This window comes from Tupaia chinensis, unplaced genomic scaffold (assembly GCF_000334495.1).
Source record: "Tupaia chinensis unplaced genomic scaffold, TupChi_1.0 Scaffold000185_1, whole genome shotgun sequence".
In the NCBI taxonomy this organism is placed as follows: Eukaryota; Metazoa; Chordata; class Mammalia; order Scandentia; family Tupaiidae; genus Tupaia; species Tupaia belangeri.
This window is the reverse complement of record NW_006159660.1, coordinates 1,353,609-1,376,917: the sequence shown is the minus strand read 5'-3', so window position 1 is coordinate 1,376,917 and position 23,309 is coordinate 1,353,609. Positions and strand designations below refer to the sequence as shown.

Sequence of the window (23,309 nt, the reverse complement as noted above, 5' to 3'; positions counted from 1 at the left end):
TAAATTTTAAATGCTTCTAACAGTACTTAGGAGAGTGGCTGATAAACAGCAGACCCTGGGTACCTGTAAGCTAGCTTCCAAACTTACTCCCCCCCCACCCTCCCCCACACACATATTATGTAATATGTTCCATTCTGGAGACACAAAGAATATCAAAGAATATTGGGACCAGCAGTTGGTGTATTGACTATGTCACTGGACTTCCATGTAGTTGACTGCAGTTTGAGTCCCAAACCTGGTGGCTTAAACTCATGCCGGGTATGTGTGCATGTGTGCCCAAGATCCTGAGAGAATGGAGGAGAAGGGATTGCACCATGGCCATCCCCCCTGGGGGATGATTTTTCACTTTCTGTCTTTCTGTCTCTTTCTGTATTTCTGGTGAATGATGTACCCTATAGCAAAAACCTCTCAAAAAAAAAATTAAATAATCCCAGACAGAGTGCTAAGTATTATGTGGACAGATGAGAAGAACTAGAAAATAAATAAAAGTCCTTGTCATTATTGTTACACTCACAAGTCAGTTAAGGAGTACAGGAATTGGTACATGACTTCAGGGAGGTTGGGCAGGGACCCTACATAGCTAACAATAAAACAGAAAAATCCAAACTGGACCACAACATCAATTAACCAACTGTGTCCAAATTTATTTGTCCTCTGCTGCAGCTCTAAAAAAAGATAGAATCTAGGAAACTCTGTAATGTGATTGTTTCTAAACAATTACATTCCTAAACTTTCTATTCAGGAACCATATTCAATTGAAAATATGCCACACACACACTTCTCTGTCCAAGAGAAAGGTTATAGTGGAATATTTATTTCTGCCTATGTGGCATGCATCCCTCTTTCTGAAACAGCACTTTTAATCTCAGGATGTTTCACCCATGCTCACTCTATCAGTACACAAAGCCCATTAAGGATTAACCCACTGGTGTGTTCTCCCCATACAGGCAGTGCATTGGTACAGGGATGGGAAGGTCTCTCATCCCAGTGGATGAAGCTTATGTCTGTGATTCCTCTCTGAATCCTGAGGAAGAGCAAGTTCCTGTCTCCTGAAATTGCTAAAATCGGACAGCTTGTTACCATCCTGACATCCAATAGATGGATGCTGATTTAGGTGAGACAGACAGAGGGGAAGCAGAGATGGAGAAACACCAAGGATGGAAGGTACCATTTGAACCCCTGTATCCATCCAGCACTACAATCAATTTATCCTAGACTTTTCAGCTTCAGGAGACAAAAATTCCCTTTGGAGCTTAAGCCAGTTTTGATTTGAGTTTCTATCACTTATTACTGAAAGAGTCCAAACTAAAACAGCCTAAGCAGACACAGAGAGAGGCTACTGGAAGGGAGAAATACAGAGAAAATAAGTGAGTTTGGTGAAAGGGCAAGTAAGTCACAGTAAGAGCAGAGGAGAGTAAGAGGGAAATAACAGATGAATGGAGAAGAAGGATGTATCACATGGCATAATATTAGTCTAACTGGACACTCAATTACTTGCAGAGGCACTATGGGCTTACATGAGGACAAAAGGATTTTGAATTGTTGACATCACCAAAATGAATATATAACAAAGATGTTCATAGTTAAGAAAAGAAAAAATTATAATAATGAAATTTAGATTAATTCTCAAAATATTAAGCTTACAGTATTATTACATATTGGGAGACATAAATATTTTGATGGGAAAAACTGCAGTGTGTATAATGACATGACTTATTATTAATACCTACTCTAACAGGAGTTTCAAGTCTGGATGAGTTGTCAGAAAGGCAAATTTATCTAAGGATCATGGGTCGAATGAGACATTTTATTAAGTTGTTTACTACACAACCTGGAGTTAAATGTAGGTCTCTAGAAAACATTTTCCATATATGCATTAAAACATATGTAATAATTTGGGAAGGCAGTTACCATACCAACTGAAGTTGAGGGGTCAGTGGGTAGTGTGGTGGTTAAGGTGCTGGACTCTCACATGGCTGATAATGGTTTGAGTCCCAGATCTGGTGGCTTGTTTTCTAACTTCCTCTCTCTCTTTGTCTCTCATGAGCACATGTGCCCTATAACAAATTTTAAAACAACAATAATAATAGATAAAATTAAATAAATAATTCTTAATTAAATTAAAAAATTGAAGCTAATAATCAGGAAGTCATAATAGAGGATATTAGAAATAAAAGATATAAAAGAAATAAAGTCTATTGACTTTAAATCATTATATTTTAGTGTTCTTGAGTATGAAAGAATAAAAATTCAGTAGAAAAGTGACAGACAGCATTGTTAATCATAATCTGCACATATAAAGAAGAAAAATTGATTAGTGTGTACTGCAGGAAATTTTTATCAATAACTTTACCAAATTAAATAACTGAAGTGATGAAATATTCCATTTTCTGAAACACTATCCTTCAGGATCTTAAAATTAAAGTTCTGAAATAAAACTTATAGCAAACAGAATTTTAAAAAAAAGATGGACTGTTCTCTTGAGTCTTGTATTCTTTACTTTATCACAGAAAAATTAGAGCAACTGACTCATTAAAAATTTAAAAAATTAAAAAAACAAGTGATATTAGATGTCTTTTGCACATCACCCTCCTCCTAAAACTAAGAAACAAGAGATACCTGACTAAATGTAGAATTATGAACAGATATAAAGTATTATGCTCTTATTAAAGCTATTTTGATTTTTAAAGCCATAATTCAAATATAACAAAAAAAGGGAATAAAAAATCCTCCAAAAGAGATCATTACTCTGGAAAGTACAGAATTTCAGGTATGACTTTTAAGACATTTTCTAGTATTTGCAAAATAGAATCACAGTAGTACAAATGGATGAGCATTAAACTAGAACTCAAATAGATGTTCATATTGAAGAAGAAATTACAGGATATTTTTAGCATGCTACAGCAGGAGAACACAACAGCCTAAAAATTATGGTACACGACACAGTATAAAACACCACACACGTACAATGGCGCTTTATCTGAAATTAAAGGGTTGACTTCAATTCTAGCTTTTTCACAAGCCATTTGGTTTTAACTTTATATATACCACCCAAGCAGCTGCTACCTTTACCGGCAACCCTTCTTTCACAGACAAGCCATAACAGTCCTGCTATAGACAAGAAATTGCTTTTGGAGTTCTTAAGAAGTGATAAAAAAAAAAAAGAAAATCCCAACAGAACAGCAATAAAGGAACACTCCTACAGTGACCAAGGAGGGAAAGTAAAACAAAACAATAGTGGATGATTTCTAAGCAAAAATCTTTCTGAGGTTCAAGGAAATAAAACTGATCTATCCTGAGAAGAATTCAATCTACTTCAACTGTAATGGCATTATATTAGAACAAAAGAAACCCCATATGGAAGAACGCCAGTTAATCAAAAGGCCAAATGGGTGGATGATGTTGCCAGCCTCAGGAAATTTCCAGGGCTCTGAGATACTGGACTCCAATAAGAGAGGATTTCACAGAACTTATTTGTGTATAATTGATGTCAATTTGAAAGGAATAGAAATCAGTTTCATAGGAAGCTAAGTAGCATTATTCCTTTGATCCCTGCAATTATATATAAACATGTTTTATATTCAAAAACATTTATAGAAAGTTAAAAAAAACTGCTATTGATATTTCAAGCAAAATCTAACATGTAGATGTTTCCCTTCACTGATAACTAATGGAAAGGGGAAGAGAGCTGGAACCCAGCCAAGGGTACATATCAAGGGAGATCTAAACATTTTTAATGAAATGGAATGAAAAATCAAATGTACACATCATTATGAAATCAGAAATCTTTTAGATGCTCAGATCCAAGGCACACTATAATCAATACCCAATAATCTGGATATACTATCTAGGATATACTATCCTAGAACTGACCCCTACTGATGGGGATGGCTCCATTCTAAGACTAACACTGCTGAGGTAAATATATTAGAAGTCTTAGAATTAACTGACTAAATTTTTATTGAATGCTCAGCTAACACCATTTGGATAAGGGGGAAAAACAAAACAGAACAAAACAAAACAAACGATAGCTGAAAACAGGAAAAAGAAAAAAATCACACCAAACAAAATGTCTATGAATGCCATTATGGTTCAACACACAACTACAGGGATTTCTAGTCTCTCTAGGGCAAAAATCTCTGTGCTTATAGCAAACAAGTGCCACTTCCAGTGATCAACATCCAGAGACACATGACAGATGAGTCTCCTTCAGATGACAGATTTTGGAGGGGTTTAAACATTACTTTCCAAACTGCGAATTACATCGTCTTACAGAAATAGAGTTTCCAAGCCTGTCATTTAGTTGTTAGTTTCAACAAGGACTACCTGGAAGGGAGGAAAAAAATGCAAGCATTCTAAAGGCCATTGTTGCACTGTGATATTTGGGAAATTCTCAATAAGAAAGAAGGAAAACAGTATTTCATCCAAAGCTCTCGGTTGTTTCCAAATCCAGGAACAACTTAAATTAGCTTCATTCTGTTCAACAGGACTCCTAATCTTAGAATCAGAGAATGCTAGAAGAATAATTCAGAAATCTATTACTGATACTTCCTTACATATAAAGAAACTGAGGCTCAGGAAGGTCAAGTGACTCCCATCTAGTGTCTGAGTAAGTACTAGAATCAAGGTCTCAACTTCTAATCATGTGTTCATTCTACTCTAGCACAATGATGTGATTAGCAGAATATACCATGTAATCCTGCCAGATGATTCACAGATGGAATACACCCTTTGTCGGTCTTCTAATTACAAAGATTTCTAACAACTGACTCCAGAGATTTAAAGAGGTGACTCAAAATTCATCTAACAGAATGGAAGAAAACATTTGCACATATCTGACAAGAGACTTGTATTCAAAAAGAATTCTTACAACTTAATAATAAAGAGACAAATAGCCCAATTTAAAAGTGGGCAAAACAGCTGCTGTGGTACAAGCAGTGGGGCACTACTGCCCAAGGTTGGAGCCACTTGGGAGGCCCAGGTTTGGCTCCCAGGCCAACCTTTACAGGGTGGATGTGATGGAGCACACCAGTAGTCAAAGATAATTGGGAAGCTGTAGCAGGGAGTTTGTGACATAGCGTGAGTCCGTCAAAAATATACCTATATTTCTTTCTCTCCCTCTTCCCCTTCTCTCCAAGATATGAATAGACATTTTTTTCTAAAAGTAGGTGTATACATGCTCAATAATACACATGAAAATATGATCACATTAGCAGCCATCAGGGAGCTACAAGTCAAAATCACAATATGAGGGCCAGATAGTGGCCTGGAGGTTGAGGTGGTTGGAACCCACATGGATCACCAGATAATTAAGTCCCAGATCCGGAGGTTTCAAAAACATGCTGGGTGCATGTGTGTGTGTCTAGGATCCTTCCTTTAAGGGTCCTAGTATCCTAAAGAGATACTCTTCAGGCCTTATGTAGATAATGTCATCAACCCAATATTCATAATAACCAAGCACTTGATTTGTTAATATACACACACGCGCATATAACACAGTGAGTAACTCTTTGCAATATAAAAAAATATATAAAATAACACATGATCTTCATAAAAAGTCAGGTAATGACTCCTCTCCCTCCCACAGAAAATATCCCATTCTTCTCAAGTTGCCTGTCTTAGTGAACTACACCGCAGCCATCTGATTCTATGAGAACAATCTTCCACATTCCCAACAATCAATACATTACTGACTCCCATCATTTTATCTCAAGTTTTCTAAATCCCATTTACCCCTTAACAATCGTCTGGGTAAACAAAAGTAATCACGTCTCAGTTTCCTATTGGTCTCCTTGTTTGCATTCTTAGTCTCCTCTGATCTAACTGCCACAGAGCAGCTGGAGTTATCTTTATTAATCAGAGCTTGTCACTCTAAAGTGCAATGAGGCCAGCCTGTGGCATAATGGCTAAGACAGCTGGATCCCAGTCCCACATGGCCGACTGTGTGGCTGGAGTCTGAGCCTGGGAGAAATGAAAAACATGCAGGTGTGTGTGTGTGCGTGCCCAAAATCCTGAAAGGAGAATGCAGAAAGGACTGTGATGTGGCCATCCCCTGGAGAATGCTTTCCTATCTCTCTCTCTCTCTCTGGTGAGCGTACATTCCCTATAGCAAACTATTGATAAAACAAACCAAAAAAAAAAAAAAAAACGCTTGAAATAAAATGGACTCCTAATCTTAGAATCAGAGAATGCTAGAAGAATAATTCAGAAATCTATTACTGATACTTCCTTACATATAAAGAAACTGAGGCTCAGGAAGGTCAAGTGACTCCCATCTAGTGTCTGAGTAAGTACTAGAATCAAGGTCTCAACTTCTAATCATGTGTTCATTCTACTCTAGCACAATGATGTGATTAGCAGAATATACCATGTAATCCTGCCAGATGATTCACAGATGGAATACACCCTTTGTCGGTCTTCTAATTACAAAGATTTCTAACAACTGACTCCAGAGATTTAAAGAGGTGACTCAAAATTCATCTAACAGAATGGAAGAAAACATTTGCACATATCTGACAAGAGACTTGTATTCAAAAAGAATTCTTACAACTTAATAATAAAGAGACAAATAGCCCAATTTAAAAGTGGGCAAAACAGCTGCTGTGGTACAAGCAGTGGGGCACTACTGCCCAAGGTTGGAGCCACTTGGGAGGCCCAGGTTTGGCTCCCAGGCCAACCTTTACAGGGTGGATGTGATGGAGCACACCAGTAGTCAAAGATAATTGGGAAGCTGTAGCAGGGAGTTTGTGACATAGCGTGAGTCCGTCAAAAATATACCTATATTTCTTTCTCTCCCTCTTCCCCTTCTCTCCAAGATATGAATAGACATTTTTTTCTAAAAGTAGGTGTATACATGCTCAATAATACACATGAAAATATGATCACATTAGCAGCCATCAGGGAGCTACAAGTCAAAATCACAATATGAGGGCCAGATAGTGGCCTGGAGGTTGAGGTGGTTGGAACCCACATGGATCACCAGATAATTAAGTCCCAGATCCGGAGGTTTCAAAAACATGCTGGGTGCATGTGTGTGTGTCTAGGATCCTTCCTTTAAGGGTCCTAGTATCCTAAAGAGATACTCTTCAGGCCTTATGTAGATAATGTCATCAACCCAATATTCATAATAACCAAGCACTTGATTTGTTAATATACACACACGCGCATATAACACAGTGAGTAACTCTTTGCAATATAAAAAAATATATAAAATAACACATGATCTTCATAAAAAGTCAGGTAATGACTCCTCTCCCTCCCACAGAAAATATCCCATTCTTCTCAAGTTGCCTGTCTTAGTGAACTACACCGCAGCCATCTGATTCTATGAGAACAATCTTCCACATTCCCAACAATCAATACATTACTGACTCCCATCATTTTATCTCAAGTTTTCTAAATCCCATTTACCCCTTAACAATCGTCTGGGTAAACAAAAGTAATCACGTCTCAGTTTCCTATTGGTCTCCTTGTTTGCATTCTTAGTCTCCTCTGATCTAACTGCCACAGAGCAGCTGGAGTTATCTTTATTAATCAGAGCTTGTCACTCTAAAGTGCAATGAGGCCAGCCTGTGGCATAATGGCTAAGACAGCTGGATCCCAGTCCCACATGGCCGACTGTGTGGCTGGAGTCTGAGCCTGGGAGAAATGAAAAACATGCAGGTGTGTGTGTGTGCGTGCCCAAAATCCTGAAAGGAGAATGCAGAAAGGACTGTGATGTGGCCATCCCCTGGAGAATGCTTTCCTATCTCTCTCTCTCTCTCTGGTGAGCGTACATTCCCTATAGCAAACTATTGATAAAACAAACCAAAAAAAAAAAAAAAGTGCTTGAAATAAAATGGCTTCAATGAACTCAACTGTCTAGCTTGCGACTGTCTTGCCAACTCATCTCATGCCATTCTTCTCTTTACCTATTGAGCTCTAGATCACACCGAGTTCTTTTTCCCTCACTTTCTTCATGGCTAAAGTAAACTTTGGGATTTTACTTATCAAAGACAGACTAAATAGATGGATGGATGGATAGATAGATAGATAGAGACAGACAGACAGACAGACAGAATTCCATTCCCCACTATACCCTAATTCCATGAAAACAAGAACCCCTTCATGCCCAGAATTTTGCGAAGTATGTGGTACATTAAAGATACTCAAAAAATGTTCGTTGAATAAATGAATGAACTCCCACATTGGAGTCTCTCTGATCTCCTTTGGCTCACATTCTTCCCATGATAACTCCACAGTGAAAACACTTTCTCTGCATCTGGTACACATGCTATCATGATTTATACCACTGGTTGAATTAGGAATGATGCTATGGTCATGTACAAAGACTTTACTGATGAAGATTCCAAATTCTATTCAACCTCAAGAGCCTAGTATTTCAACACAGAAGAGCCTCCTAGGATGGGAATCACAGTTTACTATCACTAGAGCAAACAGATAAGAAAACATATTAATTTGAATATGTTGGCCATAAGTGCAGAGCACACTCTATTCCAGTCATTCACGTACAAACACTTGAAGGATACGTGACTAGGAGATAAACAGCAAATCCAGTGGACATTTAGATTAAAATACCTGTCAATAGAATTCTCTCAACCAACCTTTTCTCCTGAAAACCTATAGCCAGAAATAATACTGGGATGCTGTGAATATCCTAAGATACCTGCAGTTATCATACAAACTAAAAAAATTTTGTGATTCAAAAGCAAATAACAAATATATGTCCTATTTATCTGGAAAAGAATAAAATACATAGGCTGACACATTACTGGGAAAATGCTGACTTGAATAGAAATTTAGTTTTAAAAATAACATCTGTCTGAGGTGGCTGGGTTTGTAAATATTTTGAGTAGGTTTATTTGTTTTTCAGTTCATGTACTATGAGTGACACACTGAACTATAGCCTTTTTCTTTAAATTTTAGTTGTTTTTAGATGGTCAGAGAAAGGCAACTTTGAACTACTTCAAAGTTACTTATGTTCGAAGATAAAACTTGCGTGTTTAGCTGCACTATTAAGTTAGGAGACATAGCACTGCCTATAACATGCAGTAAACTAGACTCCTGTTAATTATAACACAACAGTTTTATCTAACAAATCTTTGATAATTTGTATTTTCATATGTAGCCAGGGGTCCTCTTTAAGAGTTCTCTTTGTTCAGACTTTTTTTCCAATCTAAATGTGCTTTAAGATATTATAATGTATAAAAACTGAATAATACCCTACTCCCTCTACTGATAGGGGAAGAAGAAATTCTTTGTCGGAGTAATATTGTCAATTTCTGTTCTGCATAAAAAGATTGCAAAATGTGCAAAGCATCAAAATAAGGGTGGGGGGGAACCAGTTCTGGGCTTATACATAAGATACTGTCATATATTGTATTAAGAGAGGGAGTTAGACTCATTCCTAATCCAATACCTTATTTATCTATATATTTTTAAGATTTTTGCCATAGGGTGTGTATGCTCACCAGAGAGAAATAGAGAGAGAAGGAAAGTGAGAAATCACTTTTTCACTGTAGGGTGTATGGCCACACTAAAATACCTTCTTCTCCATTCTCCTTTAGAGACTTTGGGCACTCACGCACACATATCTGAAGTGTTTTTCAAGCACTGGGTCTGGGACTTGAACTGTGGAGTGGGCCATTTGGGATCCAGCACCTTAACCACCATGCCACCTGCTGGCTCCCCAATATAATTCTTTTATTGGGTCATCAGAAACATCATGACATATTTATCAATGTTTTTCTATGCAAAAATGCATCATGACTTTTCTGACAACCCCAAAGTTTCACAATATACTTGTTCTCAAAATCTAGGTTTCAGGTCACTAGCTAGTGACTTGGTAACTATATCTGGCTTTTAAACTTGTTTTTCATTGAATGCAAAAGGGGCTGGCCCCTGTAATTTTTTTTCTTTTTAATTTTTTTAAGATTTTGCCACAGTGCCTATTCTCACTAGAGAGAGACAGAGAAAGAAGGTGAAGGTGAGAAATCACTCCTCAGGGGGAATGGCCAAGCCATAATCCCATCTTTTCCATTTTCCTCTTAGGATTTTGGGTATGCACGCATATGTGTCTGGTATGATTTTCAAACCACCGGGTCTGGGATTTGAAATACAAATTTTGCCATGTGGGATACAGATGCCTCAACCTCCACGCCACCTGCTGACCCAGTCCATGAAGCACTATTATAAAATTAAAATTTATTCCACAACATTTAAAAAGTCAAGACATGGGGCCACCAGATGGTACTGTTTTTAAGGTACTGGTCGTCCATATAGCCAACCATGGTTCAAGTCCTAGGTCTGGCAGCTTGAAAATCATACCAAGCATGTGTGTGTGTGTGCCCAAAATCCTAAGAAGAGAAGAGAGGAGAAAGGATTGCAGTATGGCCATTCTCTCAAGGGGTGATTTCTCACTTTTCCTCTAACAAACTAAAAGTCAAGACATTACAGGTAAGAACAAATTGTGGTTTATCTTGAAAGGTGATTAGCTTTGGGACACGGTTCCTGCATTTCCTCAATCATTATTTAATTCATCGCACAAATACTGAATGAGCATCTACTGAATTCTAGGCACTCTGCCAGTTTCTAGGAATAAAGCAGTGAACAACATAGTCTTTGAATCTAGCAGTGGAAACAAAAATCAACAAATACAAAGATGTAAAATGTCAGGTAAGAACAAAGGTTAGGGTGAAAATACAGAGGATAGAAAGTAAGTTTTAGGAAGTGACAGTGTGTGCGTGCCCAAGATCCCAAGAGGAGAATGGAGGAGAAGGGACTGTGGCATGACCATCCTCCCTGGGAGGTGATTTCTTGCTTTCTGTCTTTCTGTCTCTCTCTGTCCTTCTGGCAAGCACACATGCCCTATAGCAAAAACCTCTCAAAAAAAAAAAAAAGATTTGAAGTGTGAGAGAGACACAAAACTCAAAAATGACTGTAAGGTTTAGGCTTGAACAACACAACAAATATGTCTCTTTTCCACATAGAAAACACCAACAATTATAGGTTCCTGAAGGGGAAAAAAAAATCACAATTTTGGTCTGAAAACATAAGCTTGAGATGGATACCTATAGATATGGAAGAGGCAGAAAGTTAATTTGAGACCAGAGTTCAGGAGAAAAGTCATACTGGGAGAATGAATTTATGTATAAAATAGAGGACAAAAAAACAAACAAACAAAAAAAAAACAAAAACAGGGAACTAAGTAGTGTGAGCTTTTTTAAGAAAAAGTATGTTTATTTTTGTTCATCCCAGACCCTACTACTCTTTATTGCTCAAAGTTTGCTTCACTCACTGACATTATCTTCCTAAGTAACAGAATTCAATGCAAATTATAGACGCTGAAGAGAGGGCAGGACATTTCAAGCTCCACAAACTGCCTAACAATATTGGTTAAGATACAACATTATGGTAAATTGGATGCATAGAGAAAAAGGAAAAGCTACAAAGCAGACTCCTAAATTCTAGAGGTTATGCTAGGTTGCTGGATCAGTGCAATGAGCATGTGAAGACAACAGTGAGGATTAGTTTGGCACCGTAGTAGCTTGTTTAACTGCCCAAGTAGAAACAAGAGTTGACTTGGGCCCAAGAAATGGCTACCTGGGCGCCAGACTGGTGGTGTGCTGGCTGGGGTGGATGGATCACATATGGCTGACTGCATGGTTTGAGTCTTGGACTTGGTGCTTGTAAGGCATGCCAGGTGTGTGTGGATACATGCCCAAAATCCCAAGAAAAGAATGCGGGAACAGGGACTATGGCATGGTCATCTCCCTTGGAGGGGATGCTTTCTCACTTTCTCTCTCTCTGTTCATAGCTTTCTGTCTCTCTCCAGCAAGCATATACAACTATGACAAATTTTTAACAATGAGAAAGAAATGGTCACTTGAAAATAAGACACTTCATACACATCCAGCATCCTTAAAAGCCTGCACTCATGTTTAAACTCTCCTATGGACCCAGGGAGACAACTAGCAAATAAGTTTGTCCAACTCTTTCTCTTTGGATTAAGGCTCTGCTATGGTAGAAGGCATGGTGGACACAGATAGTATTTCAGCCAAGAATTCCATCTGTGATCTTGTATTTCACATACTTCGGGGTTTCATATTTATTTAAGATACAGCTAAATCTACTTTTTCATGGATTTCATACTTGAACATTTGCCTACTCACTCAAATTTATCAGTTACCCCAAAATCAATGTCTGCAGCACTTTCTAGGCCATTCATAGACATGCACTGAATGTGAAAATTTTGAGTCCCATGATACATGAGTTCTCAGCTGAAGGTGAACAACGTAATGCTCTGCTTTCTTGTTTCAACTCCGATGCTGTAAACTATTGTCCTTTTCACCATACATCGAGTGCCACATTTTTCACATATTTTGTGCTTTCTGTTTGTAAGAAATAAATTAAAATGGCCCCTAAGGAGCTAGCTGATGGCATGGTGGTTAAGGCAACTGAATCCCACAAGGCCGACCACATGGTTCGAGTTCTGGACATGGCAGCTTGGAAAACATGTAGGGTGTGTGTGTGTGTGTGTGTGTGTGTGTGTGTGTGTGCTAAAAACCCCAAGAGGAGACTAGAAGAGAATCTGGCCATTCCTCCTGAGGTAAATTGCCTCACTTCTCTCTCTCTCTCTCTCTCTTTGGCAAGTGCACATGACCCGAGGCAATAAAACAAAAAACAAACAAACATAAAACAAAAAACCATGGCTTCCAAGTGCAGTGCTAAAGTGCTGTGTACTGTTTCTGTGTGCAGCAAAGCTACGATGTGGCCGATAGAGAAAATACAGGTGTTGGATAAGCTGTAGCTGGGCATGAGTTATAGAGAAGTTGGTTGTGAGTTCAATGTTAATGAACTAACAACATATAAGTTGTAAACAGAAACACGAAGAAAACAAGGTTACATACTGTTTGGTTGATGGCAATAGAATATGAGGTACACAGAATCATGATTCTCTATTTCCCCTGGAAGCAAGAGTTTATTATTCACTAATTTCAGTGTTAGAAGTGACTATATAGACTGTAGCTACCACAAATAATGAAAATCAACTACATACGGTGGCCTACATCAAACCAATATACTCACATAAAAAGGTTCCAGGGTTGATTATATTCCTGAGGTCCCTGGCAGCACCAATAACAGCTGGTAGGTATGGACACTCCTTAAACCAAGGCTAACAAAAATCACATGTTTGCACAAGTAGGCAGAAACTCTGCTATAAGTAAAATTCACAACAAAAATTACATAAGATGAAACTCTTCACTGTAAGTGAAAGTGAACAGAACATGTCACACAGGTAATACCCAAAATTTCCTGAGCTAGTAGGAAGACACTATGAAAGAACAGCTAAATGTTTTAAATAAAGTCATAAAGGGAAAAGTAGCAGAGGGGTCAAATCATCAGAAAGAAAAGTGGAATATTCTAAATGAAGAATAGGAACAGCATCAGCTGGTGGCATGTAGGCTAGTTTCCACATGGCTGACTGTGCGGTTTAAGTCCTGGACCTGGTGGCTTGAAAAACACACTGGATGCGTGTGCGTACATGCCCCAAATCCCCAAAGCAGGGAAGACATTGAGAAGAGATTGATGCATCACTATCCCCAAGGGGAGGGTTTATTTCACTTTCCCTCTCTTACTCTCTGGCAAGTACAGGTGTCTTCTGGCAAATGTTTTTTTTTAAAAAAGAAGCAGGAATATAAAAAAATGAACCAGACAGAATATTTAGACATGAAAACTATCACTAAAATTAAAAATCCAAAGAACAATTTAATAAGAAATTTAGCAGAGACCAGGTCAGAAGTGCAGACTTGATCTTCATAGGTAACTGTGAAAGCAATATAGAATAAAAACTAGGAAAGATATTTAGAGATAGAAGAGACAATGAGAATTTTTTTAAAAAAAGAAAAAGCAAAGACCAGGCATGGAAGATGAGCAAAAGTAGAAGCGATAACTGCCAACAATGACCCAGTTTCCATAAAGCATACATCCCAAGAATTAAGCCCTAGAATTATATGAAAATGTAACAGCTTATCCTTGTATAGCAGGGACTGTGTGCTAGGGACTGCTCTAGGTGCTTGACATATGTTAGCTAATTTCATCCTCACACCTGGTGAGATAAGTGCTGTTGGTCCTGGCTTTATAGATAACCTAAAGCACAAAGAAGTTCAGAATCTTGCAGAAGTCACATAGTTAGTAAGTGGTGGGAGTGGGATTCAAATGCAGAATGTCTAGCTCCAGTATCTGTGCCTTTAATGTTATACTTTACTGAAAAATTATCTTTTGATAAATGAGAACAAAATAAACACAATTTCTGACCAATGGAGGAAACATGAAAAACAAAGTAGCACTGACCACCAGCGGGAACTCAGTAAAAGGATTTCTGAAAGATAAATATCTCAACAAAGGAAAATGATCCCAGATACCAGGAAAAAAGGTGAACAAAGAAAAATAGAAAACATAAGGGTAAAGCTAAACAAATACCAATTATGTAAAAAAGATTCTAGGGAAAACCCACACATCTAATTTCTCTCCTGAAATAGTCCCCAAAGTAGAATTTATTTACATTAAGAGATATGATGGATCCTCAAAAAGTTTGTGGAAAATGAATATTATGAAAAAAGTATAAATGGATTTCAGGTTGTTTTTTTTTTTTTCCCCCACCAAAAGAAACTCATTCTTTAATTCTGTTTTTCCAGGAATAATGTCAGGGCCTTTTCTTTCTTTCTTTCTTTCTTTCTTTCTTTCTTTCTTTCTTTCTTTCTTTCTTTCTTTCTTTCTTTCTTTCTCTAATACATTTAAAAAAATTTGCTATAGGGTGCACATGCTTGCTGGAAAGACACAAGAGTAGGAGGAAAAGAATAAGAAAGTACCCTTCCCCAGTGAGGGAGAGTCACACCACAGTCCCTTCTTCTAAGGACTCTGGGCACACACACATACATGTACCCGCCATGTTTTTCAAGTCACTGAATCCAGGACTCAAACTGCAGTCAACCATGTGGGATCCACCATGCCACTGGCTAGCCCCCCTTGTATTTTCTAAAGGCATAAAAATACAAAGACAGGACAATAGAACATAGCATGGGTGGTCAGAAAAGTCATGACGCATTTTTGCATAGAAAAACAGAAAAATATGTCATAACTTATCTGACTACCCAAGTTTGGATGTTGGAAAAGAGATGTGATGGTATTAAAGGTTTTGGCATAAAAGAAAGGTGACCATTAAGCTCATAGTGGGGAAAACCTAGAGGTGAAAAATGTAGGCAGAATCCTCAAGAGCTTAGCTTTGGAGATTGGAGGCACATCTGGGAAAGGAGATGAAGTAAGAGATGATAAAGCATTGGTTAGACATCCAGATCCCTTGCCCCATCCACATAAGCAGGGGAGTACCAGATTCTACACTAGGACATAAGAGGCTTATTTTCGAGAGTTTCAGTAAATACTGAATGTCTCCAGTAGAATTATCAAGCACATTTTATGAATGGTTTTGTGAGCAAACAGGTAAATTAAATACATATAGCACACTGGACACTGGAATCCCCCAAGGCCTCTTCTCCACAGGCACCCAGAAAATTAGTGGCAGCTTTTCCTTTCAAGGAAGTAAGTAGAATTTTTTTTCTTTTACGAATTCAGAGCTATCTGACCTCCTGAAAAAAGAATAACTAAAAATTAGATGAGCCCCAATAAGGAAAGTCACACTTAGTGACCCTGATGATGACAAACTGTACACATACATAAAGATTTCCATTAGGTTTTAGTATTCTATACTTTAAAGCATGTATCAGCAACCAAATATTATCAGATAACTGCAAAAAACCTGTTGTAGGAAAGATAGAAACAAGCCAACAGAAAACAAAAATGAACTAATGTGGAGAAAAGAGAGTTTGTACAGGGGGAAGAAAACATACAGGCAATAAAACCATCATTCATATCTTTATGTCATTATGAGAAAGTATTACAATTATTAAATTAGAATAAAAGTATGAAAAGGAAATTTGAAATAAAAATAAAAAACAAAACTCTTAAATCATGACCACCAGATGGCATTGCTGGACTCCCATGTTGTTGAACATGTTATGAGTCCTGAACCAGGCAGTTTAAAACTCATGCCAGGCATGTGTGAGTGCGTGCCCAAAATCCCAAGGGGAGAATGGAGGAGAAGGGATTGTGGTGTGGTCATTTCCCCTGGGTGGGGGGGAGTGATTTCTCATTTTCTGTCTCTCCATCTCTCTCTGTCTCTCTGGCAAGCACACATGCCCTACAGGAAAAATCACTCTCTAAAAAAATACTCTTAAATTATGAAAACGTTACAGCAGGTATTAAAAATACAATAGATGGGTTAAAAGAAAGTTTAAATATGTAGAAATACAAATCAAGGAAATCTGGATAGACCAGAGATAGGGGAAAGTTGAGAGGAACAATCTAATCCAGGTGGCTCAAGATGGAAGGAATAATATACAAAATAATGAAATAGAAAATATGTGTTCAGATAAAGCAAAAAAAAATAACACAATAAAAGAAAATGTTTTAAAATAATTTTACCAATACATTAGAATCATAAATAAAATAGATTACATTTCTAGAAAACAAAAATCTTATCATGAAGAAATTAAAAATATATTTAATCCTCTAATAATTTCAAATGATAGTTAAAATATTTCCTCAAGAAAGACTCTAGACATAGATGATTTTCTCTATATATTCTAAATTTTATTCAAGGAACAAATAATTCTAATATTTTTCAAAGTCTTCAAGAACATAACAAAACAAGGCAGATTCTCAAGGTCATTTTCAAAAGTAAATGTAACTTTGATAACAAAGTCAGAGACAAACAGTATGAGGAGAAAGTAAAAAAAGAAAAGCTACTATAATATATGTAAAATATTAACAAATAGATAATATCTCATTATTTAAAAAATATGTAAAAGCTGAGATGAAACTAATTCATTTAGTACTAGAAAATATTCAGTATATTAACAGAGTAAAAGGAGAAAAAAAGCATGCATATGTAAAATTGCAAAGGGATTTAAAAAAATAAAGCAGTCATAATAAAAACTAAACTGCTGATGAATGATAAAGGGTAATTATAGGGGCCAGCAGATGGTGTAGCAGGTTACATCACTGGACTCCCACATAGCAAACTGTGGTTCAAGCCCCAGACCTGGTGGCTTAAAAATCACATAGGGTACATTTGTGTGCCCAAGATCCCAGGAGCAGAATGGAAGAGGAGAGATTCCCTCTCACTGTCTCTCTTTCTCTCTCCAGTGGGCACACATACCCTAAGGCAAAAACATCTCAAAAAAATTTTTAAAAGGGTAAGTATAAAACTTAAACATCACATCATCTGATTTCTGGCAAGATGGCTGACTACAGGTGTCTACCATGATTAATTCCCACAAAAAAGGACCAAAACAAAGAATAAGCAGCTGATATTCAGCTGGAGTGTCTGAGGGAGAGTTCTGCAGTGCAGTGAGGATATAGCAGAGACGATGTGGGATATGGAGACTCAGCATGGCCCTGTAGAAGGGGAGGAAAGCATTCTGCATCTGCTGCCCTTTGCCCCAGGTTGAGACCAGCTTGGAACTGAGTGGAACTTCTTATGATAAATGATAAAGGAGAGATCTCCCAATAACACCTCAGATACCTGAAGTCTTTACTGCAGGGGAATACTGCAGCCTTCATAGGTCCTGAGACCAATTTAGAGAGTGGCAAAGGGGGGGAGGGGATTGCTGCTCAATTTTTCTAGATGAGAAGTCTAGGTTTCATTGTTCTCTCCTCCACCTAAGCAGTGGCTGCATAAAGCCATAGTGTGACCAACTTCCGTGTCCCACAGGAACTGTTAGGTGAAGAACTTCATCCACAGTTGCATGCTCCACCTGGAGCTTTCAGAGAGGCACTACCTATCCATGGCCCATGAGAAAAGTTGAATGACTCTCCTCTGGCTACATACCACACCTAAAGTGACCCAACTCACCCACAAACACACCCTGCTTTTTGAACAGTCAGGATCTACCCAGAGGCCAACCTCATAAATTCCTAAAACCTAGGCCACCAAGGCACTCACAAGTATCATTAATGCTGATTACAACAGTCTATACTACCATGCTTTCCTGGAACCAAGGACCACATACCCTACCCAACCAATATCCTAGGGCTCAACTATAGGAGAAAGTCTTTCACGAAAAAGCCATTCTATAATACTGGTACAGTCAACTGTTCAACCAGATGCACAAAAAGCATCATAGTGACACAAGAATTATGAAAAAAAATGATAACATCACATTCCCTGCCCCCAGGGAATACAATAATTCTCCAGCAGTAGATACTAAGAGAAGAAAATCCATGAAATTCCTGAAAGGAATTCAAAAGGTCAATGATAATAATAATAATAATAATAATAATCTCAATGAGATACAAGAGAAAATGGGTAATTGGAAAAAAATCAGGGCAACAATAAATGATCTAAATGAGAAATTCAACAGATTTAGATATTATAAGAAATAGTCAAATAGAAATCTTAGAGCTGAAAAATTCAGTGAAAAAAAATAAAAATACACCTGGAACTTCAACAGCATACTTGATCAAGCAGAAGAAAGAATTTCTAAACTTGAAGATAGATCCTTTGAAAAAACCTAGTCAGACAAAAGGAAAAAAAATACATATAAAGAATTATGAAAGTCTACAGGAGCTATGGAGCTAAATAAAGTGAAAAAATAATCTCATTATGAGAGTTTCAGAGGAAAGGAAATGGGAAAAGTAATTGAAAAACTGTTTTATGAAATAATAAATGCAAAATTCCAAAGTCTCAAGTTAGACATCCAGACTCATGAAGTTCAAAAGTCCTCAAGTAGATTCAACTATAAAAAATCCTGTCTGAGGTACATTATAGTAAATCTGTCAAAAGTGAAAGACAGAGAATTCTGAAAACAAGAGAAAAACATCATGTCACACATAAGGGAACCTCCATTAAACTAACAGCATATTCCTCAGAAGAAACCTTACCGGCCAGAAGAAATTAGGATGATATATTCAAAGTTCCAAAAGACAAAACTGCCAGCCAAGAATAAAATACCTAGAAAAGCTGCTCTTCAGAAATGGAGAAATAAATTCGGTCCCAGACAAACAAAAACTGAAGGGATTTATTTCCACAAGACTGGCATTATAAGAAATGATTCAAAGAGTTCTATATCTGGAAGGAAAAACAGTAACCACCATCATGAAAACATGTGAAGGTATAATATTCACCAGTAGGGTGGATAAACCAATTAGGACAAAAAAGTAATCAAATCTTAACACTAGAGAAAAGCACCAAATGGCAAAAATAAGCAATAAAAGAGAAAGGAAGGAAAACAGGAACTGTAAAACAACCAGAAAACCAGCAAAATGACAGGGGTTGGTCTTTACCTATCAATAATAATTTTAAATGTAAATAAATTAAACTCTCAAAATATATAGGCTGAAGAATTATATTTTTTAAAGACACAATTACATGCTGCCTACAAAAAAAAATGCTTCACCAATAAACACACAAACAGCCTGAAAATGAAGAAATGAAGAGACATTCTACATAAGAGAAACCAGAAGGGAGCAGGAGTGACTATACCTTCATCAAGCCAAAACTGAAAAGGTCAAATAATGTCATTATATAGTTACAAGTGGGTCAACTCATCAAGAGGATATAACAATAGTAAATACATATGCACCCAGCATCAGCACACCCACATATGTGAAGCAAGTATTGTTAGATGTCAAGGGAGATAGAGACTAATTCCTTCCGTGGGGTCTTCAACACCCTGCTCTCAGCTTTGGATAGATTATCTAGAAAATGAACAAAGAATGTTGGATTTAAACTCTCCTAGAAGTTCAATGGACCTAAAAGACATTTATAGAGCCCTTCATCACATAGCTACAGAATATAATTTTTTTTTATCAGCACATGGAACATTTTCTAGGATATACCATAGGATAGTCCAAAAGAAAACAAATCTCAGTAAATTTGAAAATATCAAAATCATATCTAGTAACATTTCTGAGCACAATGGAAGTAAAAATCAATTATTAGAAGGACTTTGGAGCCTCTACGAATACATGGAAATAAAACAATATGCTCCTGAATGACCACTCAGTCAATAAAGTGTTAGAGGTACTTCCCATAGAAGCCATACTCTCCAGGAGGAACTGTCAGAGGAAAACCTATGAGTTAATTATACTCCTTCATACATGCATAAAGAATCCATACTACAAAAAGATCATGGGACCAGATCCCATGAATACATGCATTACTCCTACGTATTCAACCACAGTTCAAGTCCCGGACCTGGTGGCTTAAAACTCAGACCAGGTTTATGTGTGTGAGTGCCCAAAATTGAGGGAGGAGAAGGGACTGAAGAGTGACCATCCTCCCTGAGGGGTGATTTCTCGCTTTCTGTCTCTCTGTCTGTCTGTCTGTCTGGTGGGTGCACATGCCCGATAGCAAAAGACTCTCTCTAAAAAAAAAAGAAAAAGATCACTGCATAAGAGGAGTGATGTATGTGGTGAAAGACTCTGGGAAACAGGGAATTAGGCTGGGAATTGCACAACTCCCCAAGGATGAGAGAAAACACTGATCTCTGCATGGGGCAATAAATGTAGGGCCAAATAGTCCACTAACACCACCTGCTGACAAGGACTGAGTTTAGACATGGTTTATTTCAGAACCTATTGAAAAATACTTAAGCACAAAAATGGAAACACCAAATGAAAGTAGTCAAGCTGTAACATTTCAGAAAATTGACTTTGTCACCAAAAGAATACAAAAAGATGTGGCTTCAATGAATCAAGAAGATAAATTCACAGGACAAAAACAAGTGACATAAAAAAGAACTTGAAAACAGGGGAAAAAAAGGAAGAAATCCTATAATGATGCTCTTTGACTTATGATGGTGTTACAACCCAATAAGCCCAAAAGTAAAAAATATCATAACTTGAAATGTAATTAATATTTCAATAAACCCATCATAAGGTCAAAGAATTTGGAGGACACTATTATATATGTACTATATATACACATATATGCAATTTATATACAGATATAGCACATATTGTATGTATATATATAGTATGCAAATTAAAATGACATTATAACAATTTAAACCAATAACTGTGTAAGTCATACTAAAATTACAAAGTATACAGTAAGCGCAAAAAGGAACTGAATTCCATTTTTAAAATGGAGAGAGTACAAAGAAATTTAAACTAAAAATTCCATCAGAGAAATGTAGACAAAGTGATTTAGTAAATTATAGGTAACCACTTGTATAATATTAGATCATCAGGAAAGTCATGACCTATGTTTCTATGTAAAAGTACATCATGACTTTCCCAATGAGTCAATATAAACATGACAAATACTCAAAGAAAAAAAAAAAGTTTAAAATTTTTTTAAAAAGTACAATACATATGGGGTGAGGAGAGAAAACAAAGAAAAAAATAATTAAGTATAAAAAACAAAAACAGAAAATATAATGGTAGGAACAAAGCCAACCACAGTCATTATAAAAATAGAAAGCAGGAGAATAATCATGCATTAAATGACACATCATCAATATAATGATAGCTTACAGAGGGAGTAGAGAGTACCATCACATTACAAAAACACATACAGTCCAATACCAGAATTATTGAGCTGTAAAGAACGAAGAGAAATCTTGGAACCAAGGAAATCATGATATGCAGTATATACAAAATATACAACAATAAAAAAAGGAAGAGAGATTAGTAAAAAGGAACAGAAAGTAGGAAACAGGCAAGATAAAAATGGAATTGTGCCTCTGGTCGTAATTCTAATTCCCTGGAGAAAGAATGTGATTTTTCTCAAGTTAAGCTATATGTGTTTACCTAGGTCCAATTAACATGGCAAAAAAAGCTTCCAGAACCCAGGCCATAGTATAGGTAATGCTGAAGGTCATTTGTGACAGAACACCAAAGGAGATCAACAGTATGTCATTACATAGGTTTTGTTCTTCTATTTCTCACTGACTTTCTTCCTGAGTATTCTGAGATATGTCAGATGCAATTTTCTAATCTAAATATTCTCCAAGAATATGAATCATGTCTGACAATTCTTTCATATTATTTTCAGCTCTACCACAGAACAAAGCACAGAATCACTGCTCAATAAAAATAACCATATCTCGATTTTTTGGGGGGAGGAAGGGGGTCGATTTTTGCTCTAGGGCATGTGCACTCACTAGAGAGACAGAGACAGAAAGCGAGAAATCACTCCCTAGGGGGAATGGCCATACCACAATCCCTTCTCCTCCATTATCCTCTCTGGATTTTGGGTACACATGCACATGTGCTTGGTGTGAGTTTTAAGCTGCCAGGTCCGGGACTTAAACCATGTTCACCTACATGGGAGTCCAGTGACATAAGCATTATACCATCTGCTTGTCCCCATATATGGATTATTCTGCATCCCCTAAACAAAACCTTTACAAAACAATAAAAGAGAACACCCTTCCCCTGCCTCCCCACACCCCACCCCTACACACACACACACACACACAGAGACATTCAGCATGTTTTTCAGGCTGCCAGGTCTGGGACTAAAACCACATGGTCGGCCATATAAGATATAGCTGTCTTAACTACCAGCCTGGCTCCACATACATTTTAAGCTCTGATTTGTACAGTATATAGTGGTCCAAGAAAAGCATCTTGAATTTTTTTCTCAACCTATTTACTGAATCAATAAAATACATGCATTGTTTCTGAAATCTAAAACAACCGCACGAATACAGTTACATATTTCTAAATATTGGTCTTGCTAGATGTGTTAGCACAACTTACAGGCAAACTGGAGTTTTGCTTCTCTGCTGACAATTGTTCCGAGGGAATTGGTTGCAAAACATTGGTAACTTCCAGTATCCCAATTTCTGTTGGGGTTAAAAACCACAAGATTTCCTCCATTTAACTTATAATGATGTTCCAGACTCATGTCAATATCGCTTCCATTTAGCTGCCATCTGTAAAACAAATGTCAAAGTTTTTCTTTCTTAGTATATTTAATTTACAAGACTCTACATTATAAAATCCACTTTAAACATTATCCCTCTTATAAATGAAAGATGATATATACATTATTAAAATGTTACATAACTGAAGATCAAATATGCCCAACTACATATCAAAAACAGAAGGTCAAAGTACAGTAGAAAGTACAACAGAATAGCATCTAGAAGTTAAGGTTTTGTTTTTTAAGGTTTTGTGAAAAGGTGAGAATAATTTAGTTTGTTCACCAGGGAAATATTAGACTAGACCTATGTAGGGAA

The 23,309-nt window shown here is 37.0% G+C and overlaps 1 protein-coding gene across 1 annotated transcript in view; it reads right to left on the bottom strand.

Annotated features, from left to right (window-relative positions):
• Positions 1-23,309, bottom strand: part of CNTN3 (contactin 3) — a 304,699-nt gene that overhangs the window by 233,587 nt on the left and 47,803 nt on the right. Inside the window, exon 3 of the mRNA XM_027771124.1 lies at positions 22,828-23,003. Coding sequence (XP_027626925.1) covers positions 22,828-23,003 — 176 coding nt within the window. The remainder of the gene's footprint in view (positions 1-22,827; positions 23,004-23,309) is intronic.